The sequence below is a fragment of the Nesoenas mayeri genome, assembly GCF_963082525.1.
Source record: "Nesoenas mayeri genome assembly, chromosome: 24".
Taxonomy (NCBI): domain Eukaryota; kingdom Metazoa; phylum Chordata; class Aves; order Columbiformes; family Columbidae; genus Nesoenas; species Nesoenas mayeri.
Genome location: NC_137546.1, coordinates 5,538,714 through 5,558,607, shown reverse-complemented (window position 1 = coordinate 5,558,607; position 19,894 = coordinate 5,538,714). Strand labels below are relative to the sequence as shown.

The 19,894-nt window shown below is 54.1% G+C and overlaps 1 protein-coding gene across 1 annotated transcript; it reads left to right on the top strand.

The window, feature by feature from the left end:
- Positions 1-2,273: 2,273 nt before the first annotated feature.
- ARHGEF10L (Rho guanine nucleotide exchange factor 10 like) lies at positions 2,274-19,360 on the top strand (the record flags this gene model as incomplete). The annotated part of the gene is made up of 28 exons (XM_080358994.1): positions 2,274-2,340; positions 2,947-3,123; positions 3,225-3,252; positions 4,155-4,240; positions 4,336-4,413; positions 4,591-4,766; positions 5,192-5,308; positions 6,092-6,200; positions 6,544-6,639; positions 7,543-7,649; positions 7,854-7,931; positions 8,017-8,196; positions 8,398-8,514; positions 8,606-8,698; positions 8,929-9,102; positions 9,695-9,840; positions 10,357-10,541; positions 10,628-10,743; positions 10,902-11,029; positions 11,118-11,218; positions 12,191-12,309; positions 12,591-12,677; positions 12,766-12,989; positions 13,376-13,530; positions 15,485-15,630; positions 16,730-16,904; positions 18,668-18,790; positions 18,876-19,360. The coding sequence occupies exons 1-28, from the start codon at positions 2,304-2,306 to the stop codon at positions 19,358-19,360; spliced, it is 3,843 nt and encodes a 1,280-aa protein (XP_080215120.1). The 5' UTR covers positions 2,274-2,303.
- Between the last annotated feature and the right edge of the window lie 534 nt (positions 19,361-19,894).

Below are 19,894 nucleotides of genomic sequence, written 5' to 3'. Positions count from 1 at the left end.
CTACATTTAAGGGGAAAAAGGGTTTTTGGAGGGGGGGGAAGATGCTTTATCGCTGCCCCGGGTTGGCAGCCGTTCCTGCCAGCTGGGACCTGTCGCTCCGCGACGGCGGCTAAAAATAAACCAAATAAAGCCAAATAGTTGCCAGCTTCGCTAGGCGAAGGGTCGGGCCGGGTTTAGCAGATGGCCCTGCTTCTCTGCCTTTATTTAGATCCAGCTTTATTTATTTGTTCCCCTCCCTGGGGCTGGGGCTGAGCTGTGGTTCATGGTGGTGGGGTGAGGATCCAGCAGCTTTTTTGGGGCTTTAAAACTATATTTCCAAAGATATCGCATCCCAACATCCCTCTTGGATCGTTCTGCGTCCTCGTGTCTTTATTCTGCATTCCTATGCCTGTTTGGGATTATTCTACATCCCATTTTTTCCACCCAAATCTGCTCCTTGGGCATCTCCTTCCCCCGAGTTTTCCCCCATCCCATGGGATATGTTTTGTTTGGATGCTCCTACCCCCAATATTGAACCATTACACACAAAAAATGATTCAAAATGACTTCTTTAATTTAGCAAGACCCAATTAAAAGTGAGGGCGGGTTTATTGGAGGGCTGGTAATTCTCCTCGTGCTCGCAGCCCAAAAAATAACCAGCCCTGGGACAGACGAGGCCAGAGGAGCTTATGTCAACTCTCAAAACGGGACGTGACCTTCTCCACATTGAATGGGGACCCAACATCGTCCTCTTTGAGTGCAGGAGCCACCGGGTTACTGGAAAAGCAAAGAAAACCAGTGATCAAACTGGTTTCTGGATCAAACCACCGGCATCGCTTTGCTGGGTTTATTTTCCTCGGGTGTTATTGGTTTATTTATCCAGGTGGTGTTATTTTTGCTTTGCCTTTTGTGTGTGTGCGTGTGGCATCACTGCAGCAATATGATTGATGTTCAATTGTTCCTTGTGGTCCTCAGCACTTCTCCTGGTTTGCGGTGGTTTCTGGCATCGCATCCATAGGGATCAAACCCTGGAAAAGGGGGAGAGCCCAGAATTGGCTCCCACACTGATGGGAAGCAGATTATTGACATGTGAGAGCGACCTCGCTGCCAACCACCTTCATTTTGGGCCAAAAAAAGACTTTGAGCAGGAAAAATAAGCATCCCTGGGTCCTCCTCCCAAATAAACCCCTATTAATGCATTTACAGAGGCAACGGGTTTGTTGCAAAAGTGGTTGGAAGAGGATGTTTGTGGCGATAACAAGGAGGGGAAGAGGAGTTTTATTCATGTTTCTTTAATACAAATAGGGTTGTATGGGGTTTAGGTTGATGTTTTGGGGGTTTTCAGCGGGGTTGGGGTTGCCGAGCGCTTTGCAGCATCAGCTTGTGCACATGTAGTGACTGCAAAGGGGTTTTTAGCTCCTTTTCTGGGGTAAAGGCAAATTTGGGAGGTGGTTGCTGATCTCAGCTTCCTCCTGCTGTGCTCTAGACCTCCATATATATGTATATTTATATATATGTATTTATATATGGCTCTGGAGCTGCATGTCTTGCTGCAAAGCCACGCGGGGCAATTGTACCCACACTGGGGCTCAAAGGGCTTTTGGTACATGGGGAATAAATAGATCCTAATTTTTGGGATCATCTGGAGTCTGTGCATCCCTATATCCCAATTTCAGAGGAAACGGGGGACAAATGGTTTTTGGAACAGCATGGTGACATCCATCATGCACCAATCGCCGCTTCCAGCGGGACCGAATTGGTGGAGTTTGGCCTCGTTTTGCTCTTTGCAGCCTCTCGGGTGTCATTTTGTCCCTTGTATGTGGGGGGGTCCCCGCTCCGTCCTTCCTCTTCCCCACAATGACCTTTCGGGGCGTCGGGACGGGCGGCTCCGGTTACCGGAGCGGATGAGCCATCGATCGCCAGGAGGATGCTCGGCGCTTCCCAACCCTCCGGGACCCTCCAGCTTGATGCTCGGGGCTGGATTTGCCGTTCTTGGGAGAAATTTGCCGTTCCTGGGATAAATTTGCCATTCCTGGGGTAAATTTGCCACTCGTGAGATACATTTTCCATGCACGGGGTGGATTTCTTGTGCACAGGCTGGATTTTCTGTGCAAATTTGGCCCCGGGGGCAGCGTTTCTGCTTCCTTGTAAGGCTTTGCAGCAGCCGGAGCGGGATCCATCACCCCTGGGCGCCTCCTCACGTCGCCTCCTCGCCCAGGGATGGATTTGGGGGCTGATCTCCCCTCTCAACCCATTTCTTGTCCTCTCTCCCCCAGGAAAGCCTCGGGGAAGGGCCGAGGCGAAGCAGCCGGGACCCCCGTGCCATGGCTTCGTCTGAGCTGCCCCCCCACCCTGCACTAGGTACCGACAACCCGCCAGAGCTGCATTTTGGGGTTGTTTTTTCGTTTTGGACACCTAACCTTGGGCAGAAAAGGGGGTGCACCACCTGGGGACATCCTACATGTCCCCATCGGGGTCATGAAAACTTGAAGGGGTTGTTGCTTTGTGCAGTTTTTGGGGGGGATGCTTAATTCTGTCCCTTCGTTTCCCCATGCTTTCCCCATGCTTTCCCCATGCTTTCCCCATGCTTTCCCCATGCTTTCCCCATGCTTTCCCCATGCTTTCCCCATGCTTTCCCCATGCTTTCCCCATGCTTTCCCCATGCTTTCCCCATGCTTTCCCCATGCTTTCCCCATGCTTTCCCCATGCTTTCCCCATGCTTTCCCCATGCTTTCCCCATGCTTTCCCCATGCTTTCCCCATGCTTTCCCCATGCTTTCCCCTTGTCCTGTGCATTCCTCATCGTTCCCCCATCCTGCCTCCATCCTGCCCCCTTGTCCTGTGCATCCCCCATCGTTCCCCCATCCTGCCCCCTTCGTCCCCCATTGTTCCCCTGCATCCCTGCATCCCTCCTGGGGTACCACAGCACGGTGAGGAGACACCAAGTGACAAGAGCTCCTGCTGGCAGGTGACCATCTCGCCCTGGCCACCCCGAGTCCCCACGGGGAGGAAGACCTTGGCGAAGCCTTCACTTTCGAGGACAGCGAGGAGGAAGAGGAGGAGGAAGATTCGTCGGCAGAGCCGAGGGGGGACGTCATCCTGCAGGCTCCCCCTCGCAGGCGACGACCTGCCAGCTCCAGCGGTGGTGAGAGGGCAGGCTGGGTGTCCCCGGTGTCCCCATCATGTCCCCTTTGGGTGACACCGCTGGGTGCCAATGCAGCTTCTCTTTGCTTTTCCTCTCTGCAGACGGGCTGGTGCTGGAGACCCAGGAAGGGTATGTGGGGTTTTGAGGGGATTTTGAGGGAGTTTGAGTGCCTCAAAGGGGAAAACACAGCTTTGGGGTTTGGGTGTCCCCTGTCCCTCCCCCATTTGGCATGTTGTGCCTCAGTTTCCCCAAATTCTTCCTATTACAAGCAGGAGATCACAGGGTTTGCGGGTGCACCCTGGCAATCTAGGGGGGCTGTGGGTACCCCTTTTGGCGAACCCCTGACCTTGGTTGAGGGAACCCCCTGGGGTGGGGGTTTGAGGGGGGTTGGTGTTTGCCCCAGCTGCAGATTTGGCTGCAAAGAGGGTTTGTCCCCCACCGTGAAACACACACAGGGCACAGTGAGTGTGGCAAGACGCCCACCAGGGATGGGGACCCCTCCCCATGCTCCCCAATGTCAATGCATCCTCCTGCCCTCCAGCATCACGTAGTCTAAGGCTAAAAAAGCCATTTATGGTTCTTTTGTGTTGTGACCCTAAAACCCGTGGACCCCTCAAAATCCATAAAGCAGCAGAGGTGTGAATGGAGCGGGGGGGACATGAACCCCTGTTCAGCTTTTGAACCCACCTTGGTGGCTGTTTGGGCAGAAAAGGGGGTGCACCACCTGGGGACATCCTACGTGTCCCCATCGGGGTCATGACAACTTGAAGGGGTTGTTGCTTTGTGCAGTTTTGGGAGGGGATGCTCAATTCTGTCCCTGCCATCCCCCTCGTTTCCCCCTCGTTTCCCCCTCGTTTCCCCCTCGTTTCCCCCTCGTTTCCCCCTTGTTTCCCCCACCTTGGGGGGTGATGGGGGGTGAGGGGCCTATGTGCACCCATTTCAGGGGGGTTTGCACCTGATTCTGGGGGGTTTGTACCCAATTCTGGGGGGTTTGCACCCCAGGTGCTCCCTGACCCCCCCCTTCCCCGCAGGCTGCCGGTGGGGGTGAGCAATGGGGAGGCTGGAGGTGACCCCCACATCGGTACCCAGACCTGGAAGAGGAAAAACAGCCACCAAGGTGGGTTAAAAAGCTGAAAAGAACCAACCTGCAAAAGGATTTCTCCATCCTGGGTGCTGAGCTGAGTCCCTGGGGGGTTTTTTGTCCCCTCAAAGGTGAGCGCTTCGAGTTCCCGGCGGTGGAAGACGACGTGATCTACGACGATGTCCCCTGCGAGCCCCTCGATGCTGATGGTAGGGAGAGACCTTCCCCGCTCCCAATTCCCCACAAACCCATTTCCCAGCCGGGTAAACCGAGGCACAACCTAAAGAGGATGTGGACGGGGGACGACCCTGGGTGAACCGCTGGGGTTTGGGTCCCTGGCGAGGGGGAATGGCTGTTTTGGGTGGGAAAGGAGCCGTTTCCCGCAGGCGTGGGGCCGGGACGCAGCCTGATCTACGAGGAGGTGCAGCGCGGAGAGGGGCCGCAGGCCGGCGAGGATTTGGGCTGGAGCTCCAGTGAGTTCGAGAGCTACAGCGAGGATTCAGGCGAGGAGAACAAGACAGAAGCCGAGCCGGCCAAGCAGAGAGCATCCTTCCAGCCCAAGGTAACGCTTTGCTTCACCTTTTCATCTTTATTTTATTTCCGTCCGCCCCGTGTTTGCTTGTTTAAAGGCACCAGAGCCTCAAGCCCAGCTTCCCGAAGCAGAAGATGCTGCAGATCCCGAGTTAACCCGCTGCAAAGCCAGCATGAAACTTCGGGAGTTTCATTTCTTGTTTATTTTTCCTTCCCCTTTTTCCCCCTCCTTTCCTTTCGCATCTCGGCATCGCTGGAGCGCGGCTGCTGCTTTTCCTCACGCTTAGTCCCTTCGTTGCTTGAGCAAAATCAGGTTTTGGGGAGATGCTGCCTGTACCGTGCTGCTTTGGGATGATTTCTCCTCCTTTTTGTTTTATTTATCTTTTTGGCTGCTTACCTGGATCTCTTCTCTGCCTCCTCTGCCTTCTCTTCCCGCCTGGTTTGCTTTGGGCTCAGCTTTCTCCAGACCTGAATAGACTAAAGGAGAGATACGCCAGGACTAAGAGGGACATCCTGGCTTTAAGAGTTGGGGGGAGAGACATGCAGGAGCTGAAGCAGAAGTACGATTGGAAGGTACTGTCCCTCCTCCGTCCCTTGTCCCCCCAAAACAACCCTCCCGGAGTTTATCCAGCCTGAATTCATCCCATTTTATCCCCTAGAAGAAACAAAAACTGAGTTAAGCATCACAAAGCTGCCTCTCATGTCCATCTGTCTTGGTGTCCCCATCCTCCAGCTGCTCAAAACATTTGTTTTTTGGGGTGTGTTTTCTTTTCAAAGGGGCGTTTGGACCGAGCGAGGTTGCCCGCAGGATAGATGGATCTGAGAAGGTTTTTTTGCCCCCTGATATGGGGTGGAAATCAGGTGGGGAAGGAGATTCTTGGGAGGCGTAGAAACATAGCGCAAAGCCTTTCCCAGCCCCAGACCATCCCGCTTGGCCATTTATGGCCAGTTTAGGCTGGGAAAGTGATGCCGATGTCATCTTGGGCTAAAAACGCTGCGATTTGAGGTGTGGAACCCCAACACCGCCCTGCTTTTTGCTCTCTGGCACGTAAAACCTTGTCCGTGAGGAGGGGACGGACGCGCTGGTGCCTCTGTCCCCTCCCTCCTCTTCGCTTTCGCTGCACGTTCCCGCTTTGCCTGCGCCTGCTGCTGCGTCCCCGCGGAGGCGGGAGAGATGCTGGAGCATCCTCCTTCCTCGGCCGCCTTCATCCTCCTCCTCCTCATTGTGCTGGGTGGGAAAATGGGGATGAATTTTGGAAGGGATGTCCCCAAGGGGACGGTGCCGCTGCATCCAGACCCGAAATGGGGTCCCGGTGCTGTCCTGAGCATCCCGGTCCCTCTCGTCCCCCTGCCCAGATGACTCAGCTGATGAAAGCGGCCAAAAGCGGCACCAAGGACGGGTTGGAGAAGACCAAGATCGCCGTGATGAGGAAGGTGACGTTCCTGCACCGCAAAGAAACCCCGGGTAAGCGGGGAGTGCCCCCACCTTCCTTTTGAGAGTCACATATAAGCCTTTTTGAGAGTATTTTTTAAATTCCATCGTGAATCATTATGGCTTTCAGCGTTTCCTTTTGCTGATTTATTTTCTGCATTTTAAGCTCTTTTTTTATTTTATTATTATTATTTTTTCCCCATCTTGGCATCCCCGTGCAAGCTCAGTCAGTTCAGCTCACTCCAAGCTCCAGTGTCTTTAGGGTGCAGCCCAGCTCCAGCACCCATGGGTGCCCTCCTTGGATGCAGAGCAGCATCTGCCCTGAAAATGTGTATATTTTTGGGGGTGTTTTCCTAATCCTCTTGCTGTCGTGTAGGGGATGGGGAGCAGAGGAGGAGGAGGGTGGCGGAGGCGGAAAAGCAGCCGCTCGCCCGCCGCAGCTCGAGGGTCTCCCTGGAGCATCACGGGGGAGGTAGGATCCCGGCGGGCGGCATCACGGCTCGGCCGTGGCTGCCCGGGGATCCGGTGTGTGTGTCCCCAGCCTTTGCTGCATGTCCCCAGCGCTGTTTTAGCCTCGCCGGGGTGGGGGTTTAAATGCTTTTTGGGTTTTGAGAGCGAGATGCTGGGGAGCATCTCATCCTGTGGTCCTGCAGAGCATCCCATCCGTGGCGATGGGGAGGAGGAGATGAGGGAGGCGGCGGCCAAGGGTGGCGAATCCTCCCGGCCAAAATTAGGGAAGGAAAAAGGTCACCCGGCTGCCAGCGCCCTCCCCTCCCGCCCGGCCGGTCCTCCCGGTACCCGCTATTTATAGGGTGACGGGGATGGGGCTGGGGTGGCCGTGACGGGGCGTTGCGGCCATGTGGAAGAAGCGGCCGTCCCCGTATGGCTATGGTGATGCCGCCGTCTTGGCTCGCTCGCCATCCTCCTCCTCCGCTGCTTCGGCCTCGGGTAAGGGCTCTCCGTGCCGCCTGGCGGGCGCTGGCTCTCGCCTTCCCCTTTTTCTTCTGCGTGCTGCTTGTTTGCTGCTTTTTTCCCCTCTTTTTCCCTTGCGCCCACCCTTGGAGTGAGGATCAGGGCGATTTTCCCCCAATTAGGGTGTTTTCTGGGGACAGGGACCCTTTTTGTCCCCTCCCCGTGGGGACCTGGCTCGGTCCCTGCTCAGCCTGACTCATCCTGGTGTCCGGTGACAGCGGCTGGAGCTTGGGGACAAACATGCAACGCTGGGAGGGTCCATCTCAGCTTGCAGCTCCAGACCCAAATCCAGCCCCTGCATCATCCCAGTGAAGCAGCTTTGGGGTTGCGGGCTTTCCTTTAGACCAAAAAACCTCTAAAATTGTTATATTTTGGCATTTTATTAAGTTCTTTTTCCCTGCAGGGGACTCGGAGGAGGAGGACACGGGGTTCCTGGAGGTCACTGTCTCCGACATGAAGCACCCGCCGCCAGAGCTGGGCCCCATGCCCGAGGGGCTGAGCCCGCAGCAGGTGGGCATGGCTGATTTTTGGGGGCTTATGGGGGAGTCACAGCTTCCCCTTGTCCCCGTGATTGAGCAACCGGGGAAAAGGCGAGTCAGCAGAAAGCGATGCCGTCGCGTCAGCGCTTCTGCAGTGCCCTGTGCCCGCCTCACCCCCCCAAACCCTCACTTTTTGGGTGGGGGGGACAACAACCGAGCCCCAGTTTCATCGCAGGTGGTTCGGCGGCACATCCTCGGCTCCATCGTGCAGAGTGAGCGCAGCTACGTGGACTCATTAAAACGCATCCTGCAGGTGAGGAACCCCCTTTCTTAAAGGGTTTTTTTTTGGAGGGTGCACAGGGATGCAGGGGATGCTGATGCCCCAGCATCTCCCGCAGGATTACAGGAACCCGCTGCTGGAGATGGAGCCGAAGGTGCTGAGCGCTCGCAAGTGCCAGGTGGTGTTTTTTCGGCTAAAGGAGATCCTGCAGTGCCACTCCATGTTCCAGATCGCCCTCGCCTCCCGCGTGGCCGAGTGGGACACGGCAGAGAAGATTGGGGACCTCTTCGTGGCCTCGGTAGGAGGAAAAATCAGGGGGACCCCTTAAACCACCCCCTGGATCGCTCTCAATGATCGCAGTGTGGGGTGTGGAGGATTAAAGCGATGCGTCCCTGACTCGGGGTACCACCTCAAAAACACATCAGCACCCCCACGCTTTGCCGAACCCCCCCCATTTTTTTGAGGTGTCATTGTGGTTCTCCTCCCGCCCTCTCCCCAGTTCTCCAAGTCGATGGTGCTGGACGTCTACAGCGACTACGTCAACAACTTCACCACCGCCATGTCCCTCATCAAGAAGGCTTGTCTCACCAAACCCGCCTTCCTCGACTTCCTCAAGGTCAGCAGCACCCAAACACGAGTGCGTGGTGCCGCCGGTCACTGTTATGGGTGAAAACTTCTCTTTTTTGCCTCTCTTTCCCCCCCCGTAGAAGAGGCAGATGGCCAGTGCCGACCGCGTCACGCTCTACGGGCTGATGGTGAAGCCCATCCAGAGGTTCCCTCAATTCATCCTGCTCCTGCAGGTACGGGCGGGTCTTCCTGCACCCACCTCCCTTTGCACCCTATTTTTTGCAGGCTGGGTGCTTTGGCAAGCATTTGAACAAGGGACACATTTTTGGGTTGGCATCTTGGGACCATCCCAAGGATCACCCTCCAAGCTTCAATTTTGGAGGTGCTGCAAGCGCTTCCAATTGTAGCATCTCCAACAGGTCTCATGTGGGGTTTTTGGGGTGTCTTTTGTCCCACATCCCAGGACATGCTGAAAAACACCCCCAAGGGCCACGCGGACCGTCTGTCCCTCCAGCTGGCCCTCACCGAGCTGGAGACGTTGGCGGAGAAGCTCAATGAGCAAAAGCGTTTGGCCGACCAAGTTGCCGAAATCCAGCAGCTCTGCAAGAGCATCAGCGACCGCAGCAGCCTCAACAAGGTGGGTCCTTCGGCCTCGCGCCCTCATCCTCGCCATGGGGTGTTGAGCTTTGCAGCCTCGAGCTTCCTCTTTGTTTCAGGATCCTCATTTACGCTGAAAGGATGTTGAGTAAAAGCAAATCTGGAGGCTGGCACGGGGAAATTCCCCTCCAGGGAAAAGTGAGGATGAGATGTTGTCTCACTCGCCTGATTTTGCAATTGTTGGTGGAAAGCAAAACAAAACCAAGCCTTAAATGAAGCTCTTGCGACACATCCTGGGCCGGGGACAAAAACCGCAGGGGGACACCCGCCAGCTCAGCCCTGAGATCGGGATTTAGGGTCAGGGGATGAAAAGAGACCCAAGAAAGGGCTGAAAAAGGGTCAAGTTGGTCCTCTACGGCTCTGCTGTCTCCATTGTTGGACATACAGGGTGCAAAAGGCTTTTGCATCAGAGCATTGTCTCTGCAGAGCTCAGGGCTGTGTGTGCTCCTGGTTGGAGGAAAATCCTCACAATAAGGGCATAATAATAAGGGAAAAGCAACCCAAATTCTGGGGCAGGAGGCGCAGAAAAGCCCCCAGGCTGAGCCCCAACACCTTCTCCATCCCCTGCGCAGCTGCTGAGCTCGGGGCAGCGGCAGCTCCTGCTCTGCGAGACGCTGACGGAGACGGTGTACGGAGACCGGGGGCAGCTCATCAAGTCCAAGGAGCGGAAGGTTTTCCTCCTCAACGACATGCTGGTCTGCGCCAACATCAACTTCAAGTACGTGCTGGTGGCCCCCAGGCCCCCAAAAATCACTTTGCAAAGTGGCGACATAGCGAGCATCTCCCTTCCCTGTCTCGATTTTGGGCTCACTGGGGTTCGTTGGACCCCAAGGGCTTTTAAAACCATCCCAGCTTGTTTTGGAGCGGGAACCCAACTGATTTGGAGTTGCTTTGCCCCCCACTTTTGGTAAAAGCTCCATCCCCTGGTGCTGTTGGGTCCCTGAGCCAGCGCGGGGTCCAGGACCCCCGGGCTTGGTGGAGGTTGATGATACAAACCCCTCCTTCAGCTCCCCATAATACCACTTTATTAATGATTTTTCCCCTCTTGCAGGCCGGTGAACCCGGGGTAGGTGCTGCGCATGGTCTGCGGTGGTTGTGTGCCCCACATTTGGGGGTGCAGGCGTGCAGTGGTGCATGGCGTGGGGCTGCAAAATGCGCTTTCCAAGAGCTTGCAGAGCAAACCGCAGCACTTGCTGATACATTGACAGACTTTTTTTGCGTCCTCCCTCGACAGAGGCCAGATGGAAATCAGCAGCTTGGTGCCCCTGGGTCCCAAATACGTGGTGAAGTGGAGCACGGCCCTCCCGCAGGTCCAGGTGGTGGAGGTGGGACAGGAGAGCGGTGCCTACGACAAGGACAACGTCGTCATCCACAATGCTGGGGCCAAGAAACACGCGCCGGCCGGGCAGGCTTCGCACAGTGAGCACCCAACCCTTGGGCTGGTTGCAGTGGAATGGGATGGAGAATTTCTCCATGGTCCTCATTTCTTTATTTCTTCACCCAAGATAAAGTCTACCTGGGGCCACCGCGGCTCTTCCAGGAGCTGCAGGACCTGCAGAAGGACCTGGCGGTGGTGGAGCAGATCACCCTTCTCATCAGCACCTTGCATGGCACCTACCAGGTACCTCTGTACGGGCAAGCTCATGATTTGGGTACAAGCAATAACCATGTGGTTCCTCAGGGACCACCATCCTCATCCTCCTGAACCCCATGGGTGAAATTTGGGGATGAATCAGGCTTGTTTTGGAGGTTCTTCCATGATTTGAGTTTTTCCTCCAGAACCTGAACATGACAGTGGCCCAGGACTGGTGCTTGGCCTTGCAGAGGATGATGAAGGTGAAGGAGGAGGAGATCCACTCCGCCAACAAGTGCCGCCTCCGTCTCCTGCTGCCTGGGAAGCCGGATAAGTGAGTTTATGAATCACGGGTGGGTTCTTCCCTCCTTGGGGAGGAGGAAGAGGCCGAAGATCAACCTGGTGATGCTCTCCCTACACAGGTCCGGCCGCCCCATCAGTGTCATGGTTGTGTTCATCACCCCCAACCCCTTGAGCAAGATCTCCTGGGTCAACCGCCTGCACTTGGCCAAGATAGGACTGCGTGAGTAGCGTGTTGCTCACCCTCACCCTGGCTTTGAAAAGCCAAATTTGGGAGTCAGGAGCAGGTTTGTTCAGAGAGGTGGTGCATGAACCATCCCTGGAGACATCCCAGGCCAGGCTGGACGGGGCTCTGAGCAACCTCAGCTGCTGAAGATGTCCCTGTCATGGGCTGGGTGACCTTTGAAGGTCCTTTCAACCCAAAATATTCTATGATTCTATGACTTGTGTTGCTCCGAGCAGCCTGACACAAAACAGGACAGGGGAAAAAATTCAGAGCAGGGGGCTGGAGGACACTTTGGGGGTTTGTATGCTGGAAAATGCTGGGAATCGGTAATTCTGCCTCAAAACGCTTTGCGTTTTGCTGCTCTCACTGGCAGGGCTCAGCAGCTTTCCATAGAACAGGATGAATAAGCGAAGGAGGAGCCGACCCTCTTGCTGCTTCCCCACCCCTGTCCCTATGTAAATCCACCAGCTGCTGCAGAAACAACAACAACAAAAAGTTTAATGGAAGAAAGCAAAAAACCATCATTTGAAACCCTATTTGAGTGCTCAGATCCCCCTGGGCTGCAACTATTTTGATTCTCTTGTTTTTAACAGTTTATGTATTTGTTTGGGGTTTTTTTAAAATCTGGGATGCCTGGGGGATAATCCTGTACCCACGAGTTAGAAATGAAAACACATTAAAGCCTAATGTGAAGAAACACATTAGGGTGTGTTTTTTTCCCCCTTTTAACATATATATTATTTGAGTTTGGGGCTGTTTTTGCCGCTGCTTGAGGCAGTTGCTTGGCTGGGCACTACGCAATAGTTTGGAGAAAAGGGGTGAGATGTTCCCCAAGTCCACAGATGATGATATTTTGGGGTTGGAGATGAGGACTCTGCACCCCAAATTACTAATTTTGGGGTCCCACTGGGAAAGGGGGAGATGCTGGGGGGCGGTTTTGGCCAAATCTGACCTCTCCGCTGGCTGCAGGGGAGGAGAACCAGCCGGGCTGGCTCTGTCCCGATGAAGATAAGAAGAGCAAAGCTCCGTTCTGGTGCCCCATCCTCTCCTGCCACATGCCCGCCTTCTCCAAAGCCCTCGATCTGCAGGTAAGAACCACATCCAACCTCTTCTCCAACCCCCCCCCGGTACCTCCTGCCCCTTTACATCCATCTTTTTTTGGGGCAAAAGGCAGAAATCCCACAGCGGATGGGCTGGGGTCACCAAGCTGGTTGCAAGGATAGAAATTCACACAATCCAGCCTGGAAAATTAAAAATACAAGCTGGGCTTTGGCTGGATCTTGATTTTTGGGGTGTGCACTGTTACCCGGCGTGTGTTGGGTTAATTTGGGGGTGTTCTGCCCCCTGTGTACCCTGGTTTCTCCCCCAGCTCGGCGCCGCGGTGCACAACCCCGTGCAATCCTCTCTGCTGGGCTTCTCCGCCGTCAGCACCTCACTGCCACAGGGCTACCTCTGGGTGAGCAAAACAACCCCAAAACGGGGCTAAAAACCCCAAGTTTGGGTCATACTGGCTGGGGATAACACCCATTGTCTGCCTTGCACAGGTTGGGGGCGGCCAGGAAGGCGCAGGGGGGCAGGTGGAGATCTTCTCCCTGAACCGCGCTGTGCCGCGGACGGTGAAATCCTTCCCGGTGGCATCACCAGTGCTGTGCATGGAGTACATCCCCGAGGCGGGGGACGATGGGGACACCCGGGAACCCCGATCCACCACCGAACAACCCCCCACGTCCCCACATCCCACTGTCTGCTTGGGCTTGCGAGACGGCAGGTGAGTCTGTGTCTTCCCCATCCATCCATCCATCCTTGGGTACTGGCACCTTGGGGACCACCAGCATCTCCTGCAGCTTGTCCCAATGTGTTGTCCCCTGTTGTCGCCACCATCTGCTTGGGCTTGTGGGACAGCAGATGAGTCTGTGTCTTCTCCATCCTTCCATCCATCCATCCTTGGGTACCAACACCTTAGGGACCACCAGCATCTCCTGCATCTTGTCCCCTCCTGTTGTCCCCACTGTCTGCTTGGGCTTGCGGGGAGGGCAGGCGAGTCCATGTCTTCTCCATCCCATCCGTCCATCCTATCCATCCATCCTTGGGTACCAGCATCTTGGGGACCACCAGCATCTCCTGCATCTTGTCCCCCCCGTGTTGTCCCCTCAGCATCGTGGTCTATGGCAGCGTGGACACGGGGACGCAGTGTTTATTGACCTGCAAAAGTCCGGGCATGCAACCCGTCCTCTGCTTGAAGCACAGCCCCGAGTTCCTGTTTGCTGGGTTGCAGGATGGGACCGTGGCCGCCTACCCCAGGAATAACGGTAAGGACATGCCCTTGTGCCTTTTTGGACAAGATTTTGGGTAGGACACCCTAAAAAAAATAGGGATTGGGAAGTTCTATGAGCCAGCGAGATGTGCTGGCTGCTAAAATGGTGATAAAAGCACCATTTTTCACTTTATTTGGAATAGATGGTCTTTCGAGGTCCCTTCTAATCCGTAACATTCTTGTAGCCCAGGGTGGGTTTAAAAATGCTATTTTGCATTTAAGAAGTGCTATCTTATTTTTAAAATGTTCTTTTGCATTGCTAGGGTGAATGCAAGAGATTTTGGGGGAAAATATGTAGAAAACAGTCCTGGCAAGGGGGTGATATGTAGCAAAGGGTTTGCTCGGGGGGTGGTTGCACCCAGGGAAGGCTCCGAGGCCGCGATGCACAAGGACTCAGGGCTTTTAGCTTAAAAACAATCACCTTATTGCTGCTATAAACCAAAACCCCACTCATGCAAGACCCTTCTCCTTTATTAGCTTCATTTTTGGGTTGCATTTCCCTGGTTTTGGCTCAGCCCAAGGCTGGAACTTGACTGCTCGCCTGGGCTGTTAATACCTTTGCTTCATCACTAGAGGGTAGGAAAGAGCCTCAAATAATGTGCCTCATTGGCCTATTTTTGGACAAAACCTTCTCATTTACTCAGAAAACCCGCAGCGAGCAGCACTCAGGCCAGATCGGAGTCAGTAAAGCCATTTAAATTGAATTTTGGGGTGCTGCGCCTCCCCTTTCCCACCCTATAGCAACCATACAATCCAATTAATGAAGCGGCTTTAATTTAATCTCAATTGCATAAATGCACAGAGAAAATAACGAGCTGCTGGCAGGGCTGCGGGGTGAGGTTTGTAATCTTATCCCCATCTCTTTGGAATGCAAAAGCTTTCCCGAAATAGCTCGATTTTTAGGTGAAAATGAGGATCTGCTGCAAGGTGGCCGGGTTGTAAACTCCTGCTGGTGGGAGCAGAGGTACCAGCACCCAAAAGGCTTTTTTAGCCCTCGGATCTTGTGGTTTTATTTTAAAAAAATGGCATTTGGAATAAGAAAAGGAGAACAATTATCTCTTGAAGCTGCTCAGCTGCCGCTGGTGGTGAATTTATCCCAGTCCAGCCTGGATGCGGTTCATAGAGACACTAGATCAGCTCTGGAGGGTCAATTCAAGGGCAAATAAATTGTAAAAAAGAAAAGGGTGAATTATTGGCTTTTGAGACAAGGAACGTGCCCGAGTGTTGCAGGTAGTGCTGCTAAAAAGCTGCTTGCGTGGGGGCAAAGCATTTTGTGGGGGTTGGAATACGGGGTGCAAGCTCCTCGCATCCTTTTGCTTGCGGCATTAAGGTGCTCGGAGGTGGCGCTGGGGACACCAGGGGTTCACAGTTACTTAGGGTGGAATCTTGTGTCCAGTTGTGGCCCCTCAGTTCCAGCAGGACAGGGAACTGCTGCAGAGAGTCCAGCGCAGCCACCAAGATGCTGCAGGGAGTGGAGCATCTCCCGTGTGAGGAAAGGCTGAGGGAGCTGGGGCTCTGGAGCTGGACAAGAGGACACTGAGGGGGGACTCATTGCTGGGGATCAAGATGGAAAGGGGCAGTGTCAGGAGGATGGAGCCAGGCTCTGCTGGTGACAACCAGGGACAGGACAAGGGGCAGTGGGTGCAAACTGGAACACAGGAGGTTCCGCTTAAATATGAGAAGGAACTTGTTGGGGTGAGGGTGTCAGAGCCTGGCCCAGGCTGCCCAGGGGGTTGTGGAGTCTCCTTCTGTGCAGACATTCCAACCCGCCTGGACACCTTCCTGTGTAACCTCATCTGGGTGTTCCTGCTCCATGGGGGGATTGCACTGGATGAGCTTTCCAGGGCCCTTCCAACCCCTGACATTCTGGGATTCATTATTCAAAAAACGCTTTTTTCCTTAAAAAATCCTCCTTTCTGAGCATCTTCTTGCCCCCGTTTGCGCTGCAGGGGGCCTGTGGGATGTGGGGGAGCAGCCTGCCCGCCTGGCCGTGGGGACTGACCCCGTGCGTGTCCTCCTGACACTGGACGAGACGCTGTGGGCCAGCTGTGACAACCAGGTCACCGTCCTCGATGCCACCAGCCTCCATGCACAGGTAGGGAGCAGCACCGGGACCCCCCGTGTCACATCCACCGTGGGTTTTTGGGGGGATCGGAGCACTTCGAACCTCATAACGCACACCCCTGCCTGTGCAATGACCTTTACTGCTGCTGCTTTGCTGCTTTGCTGCTTTTCATCACTTTTGGGTCCCTTCCCTCATAGGAGGGGGATGCTGAACCATCTCCCTCTCTAAACAGAAAATGTTGACAAGTCCCTTATTTTATTTTATTTTTTATTAAAAAAAACCCTTTCTCCCACCTTTAATTTTCACATTTAGTGCCCAAACTTACTTTGCATGTATTAGCTGTCGTAAATCCAGCCTAACGGCGATGCCGGAGATGAATAATGCATCGGGGACTGGATTCGTTTTCAGGCTCTGATTTTTATTTATGACAGAGGCCGGGTGGGAATTTTTGCAGAAGAAAAGTGATGGAGGAGGAAAAAATATCCAGGGATACAGGAGGATTGGTGTAAATGGTACCAGGTGTAATGAGGTTTGCCTGGAATGAACCATCAGGGGATAAACCCCACGTGGGGTGGGGAAATCGCCTCAAAGTCTCTATCTGCCTCAATTTTGTGTGAGTTTTTGGGGAGATGCACTCTGCAGGTCATTTCAGGAAGGGGGTGAATAGCCGCTCCTCTTTCTTTTAATATATAAAGCAAATTTTAAGGCAAAAAAATGTTTCAAAGCCATAGAAGAGATGCAGGCGAAGCTACTGCATGAAGGTTTCTCCCTCAATGATTTAATCCCTATGTGTTAATGTGAGTTTTTATTGTGGGAATCTGCAGCAAGGGCAATTTTTGATGCAAAAAGGCGTCTTTTTCCTGCAGTTTGCATCCCGGGTCTGATGGGGAAACGCTCCAGCGAGAAAACTGGAAGCAGATGGGCCCATTTTTGATCCCCAAATGGCTCTTGCAGGAGGGGCTGAGCCTTTTATCGCTGATTTTTGGGGTTGGAGGGAAGCAGGAAGGTCTTGTCCCACCTTGGGCTTTGGGGCTGGTTTTTGGTCGCTCTGGTCCCCTCCCTGTGCAGCTTTGCAGCAATTTTAGGGATAGACCCTTTGATTTCTTTTTGAAATTCCCGATTTTGGCAGCAAACCTTTGAGGCCCACCCGGACGCGGGCGCCAGTGTCACACACATGGTCAAGGCGGGCAGCGGCGTCTGGATGGCCTTTTCTTCAGGGTCCTCCATCCGCCTCTTCCACACCGAGACCCTGGAGCACCTGCAGGAGATCAACATCGCCACCAAGACCACCTTCGTCCTGCCCGGTGAGTTCTGCTTTCCCTCACTTCTTCATTGCAACGAACGGGCGAGTTGGGGCAGCACCCCCTGGATGTGTTGCTTGGGTTTGTGGTTGTGATTTGCAGAGGAACTGTACGAGGAATTTATTGTGTAAAGGTTTGAGCTTGGACATCTGGGGTCTCTGCTTGTTGATGGTGGGGATGGAGCTGGTGGCATCTCTGCAGCTGCATGCGCATCACAGGATCATCAAATCATGGAACAGTTTGGGTTGGAGGGACCTTCCCAGCTCACCCAGCCCATGAGCAGGGACATCTTCAGCAGCTCAGGTTGCTCAGAGCCCCGTCCAGCCTGGCCTGGGATGTCTCCAGGGATGGTTCATCCACCACCTCTCTGGCCAACCTAGGTCAGGCTCTCGCCACTCTCAGGGCCAACAATTTCATGATATCCATCCTGAATCTCCCTCCTTTAGTTTAAAACCATCACCCCTTGTCCTGTCGCAACAGCCTCTGCTGAAGAGTGTGTCCCCATCTTTCTCATCGGCCCCTTTTAAGTACAGAAAGGCCACTATAGGATCGCCCCAGAGCTTCTCCTCTCCAGGCTGAGCACCCCAGCTCTCTCAGCCTGTCTTCACAAGGAGATGCACCCATGCACCCCATCTTTGCACCTCTACTCCTGTACTTTATCTGTGCGCCCCACTTCTGCGCATATCCATCCACTCGCTCCATCCTTGCACCATCTTTGCACCTGTGTGTGCATCCATGCATCCCACCTTTGCATCCGCACACCCCATATTTGCATGTGTGCTTGCAGCCGCGTATCCTTTTCTTGCCCCTCTGCACCCCGTGCTTGCACACGCGCCTGCATCCTTGCACCCCACCTTTGCACCCGTGCATCCACGCGCCCCGTTTTTCGCACTTCTGTGCATCCTTGTGTGCATCCACCTATTCATCCCCATGCATGCATCCTTGCACCCGTTTTCATCTCCTTGCACCCCATCCTTGCACCTGTTTTCACCTCTTTGCACGCATCCTTGCACCCCATCCTTGCACCCATTTTCATCTCCTTGCACCCCATCCTTGCACCCATTTTCGTCTCCTTGCACCCCATTTTCACCTCCTTGTACGCATCCTTGCCCCCCATCCTCTCACCCATGTGTGCACCCCATGGCCACTGCCCTGTGCACCCCATTTTCCCCCATCCAGCACCGTTTCCCATCCACATCCACCCATCCTGCTCTCACCCACCCCGCGCTTGCCAGGTTGTCTACCGCCTTGTTCCAGCTACCGAACGACATAATTGCGTAATTAGTTATAAGCGCGATACTCATGTAAGTCGCTTTTTCTTTTTTTTCCCCTCTTTTTTTAAGGGCATGTTAAAATATTTATCACTTCCTTTTCTTTCCGGGCGAGCGAGCGTTGGGTATTAATGCGTTTTTGAACTCGCGCTCCCTCATCCTTTTTAACTCGACAGGTCATTAATAAAGTCCTCCCGGAGAAACCAGAGTTGCAGATATATTGCTTCGCCGAGTCCGACGCCACGCAGCGCTAAGTCCCGGCGATCAAATATTCATTTGCCATTAGAAGTCTCACTTTTTCTCTTTCTTTTTTCCCCCCTCCTTTTTTTATTTAGTTATATATGCTCTCCTTGGCATGGAGATCTGTGTGCAAATACGCTGCTTGGTTTTGGGGGGACTTTGGAGAGTGTTCTTCATGATAAACCCACTGGTTATCGGTTCTATGGGAAGATGCTGCTGCAAAATCATCCCTCATCCTTTTCCTTTTTGTCACAGGTCAGAAACACGTCCGTGTCACCAGCCTCCTCATCTGCCAGGGGTCGCTTTGGGTGGGCACCGACCAGGGCATCATTGTGCTGCTGCCCGTGCCCCGCTTGGAGGGCATCCCCAAAATCACCGGTGAGTGCCCCAAAACACCCTCCCTATGTGGATTCAACCTTATTTTGGGGCTTGGTTTTAACAAAACTCTTCTTCTTTTGGCCAGGAAAAGGGATGGTGTCCCTCAACGGCCACGGTGGCCCCGTCGAGTTCTTGGCGGTGGCGTTGAGCACCCTGGCGCCCGACGTGCTAAAAGGCGACCAGGAGGAGGAAGAGGAAGGTGAAGATGAGAAACCCCCTGAACTGGACGGCCCCCCGCCTCGAGAAATGAGAAAAAAAGGGATTTTATTACAATATCGCCTCCGATCCACCTCGCACCTCCCCGGGCAGCTGCTGTCGGTGCGGGAAGCGCCCGCGGGTGTCGCGCCGGCGCACACCGAGGAGGACGGTTCCATCTACGAGATGGCCGACGACCCCGATATCTGGGTGCGGAGCCGACCCTGTGCCCGCGACGCCCCCCGCAAGGAGATTTCCTCAGTCGCCATCATTTCGGGGGGTCGGGGGTACCGTAACTTCAGCCCCGAATCGCCGCGCCGGGGGGGAGATGCTGACAGCACTTTGCTCATCTGGCAGCTCCCCTTGATGCTATAGCACCCGGGACCCCCCACCCACCTGGCACCTACCTCAGAAAACCACTCGAAAGCTGCCGGGGGTGGTCCTGCCCTGGGTACATCACCCTTGGTTTAAGGAGGAGAAAACTGAATTATGGGGTGTTTTTGTCCCCCCAAAACCAGCTTTGTGCATGGGGAGAGGGGATATTTTTAGCGGTGGGAGCGGTGACCTCCCTGCAGGCTTTGGAGGTGCCGGCTCTTCAACCGAAGGCGTCTGTGTGTCTGCGTGTGAATATATATATATAATATATATATAAATATGATGTATATTATTACCTGTATAAAGAAGGAATCTGTATATATTGGGGCAACTCGGAGATGCAGGAATAGCGGTTGGGAGCGCTCAGCGGGTGCCGGCTGCGCTAAAATGGGGGTTTTGCTGAAATAGCCCTTTTTTTTTGACTTTGAATCGAGGATAATGGTACCAAAATCCCCTGGTTTTGGGAGCTGAGTACACGTGGTTTCCAGAGGGAAATAAATTTTGGGAGCATGGAAATAAATCCTGTAGGAATCA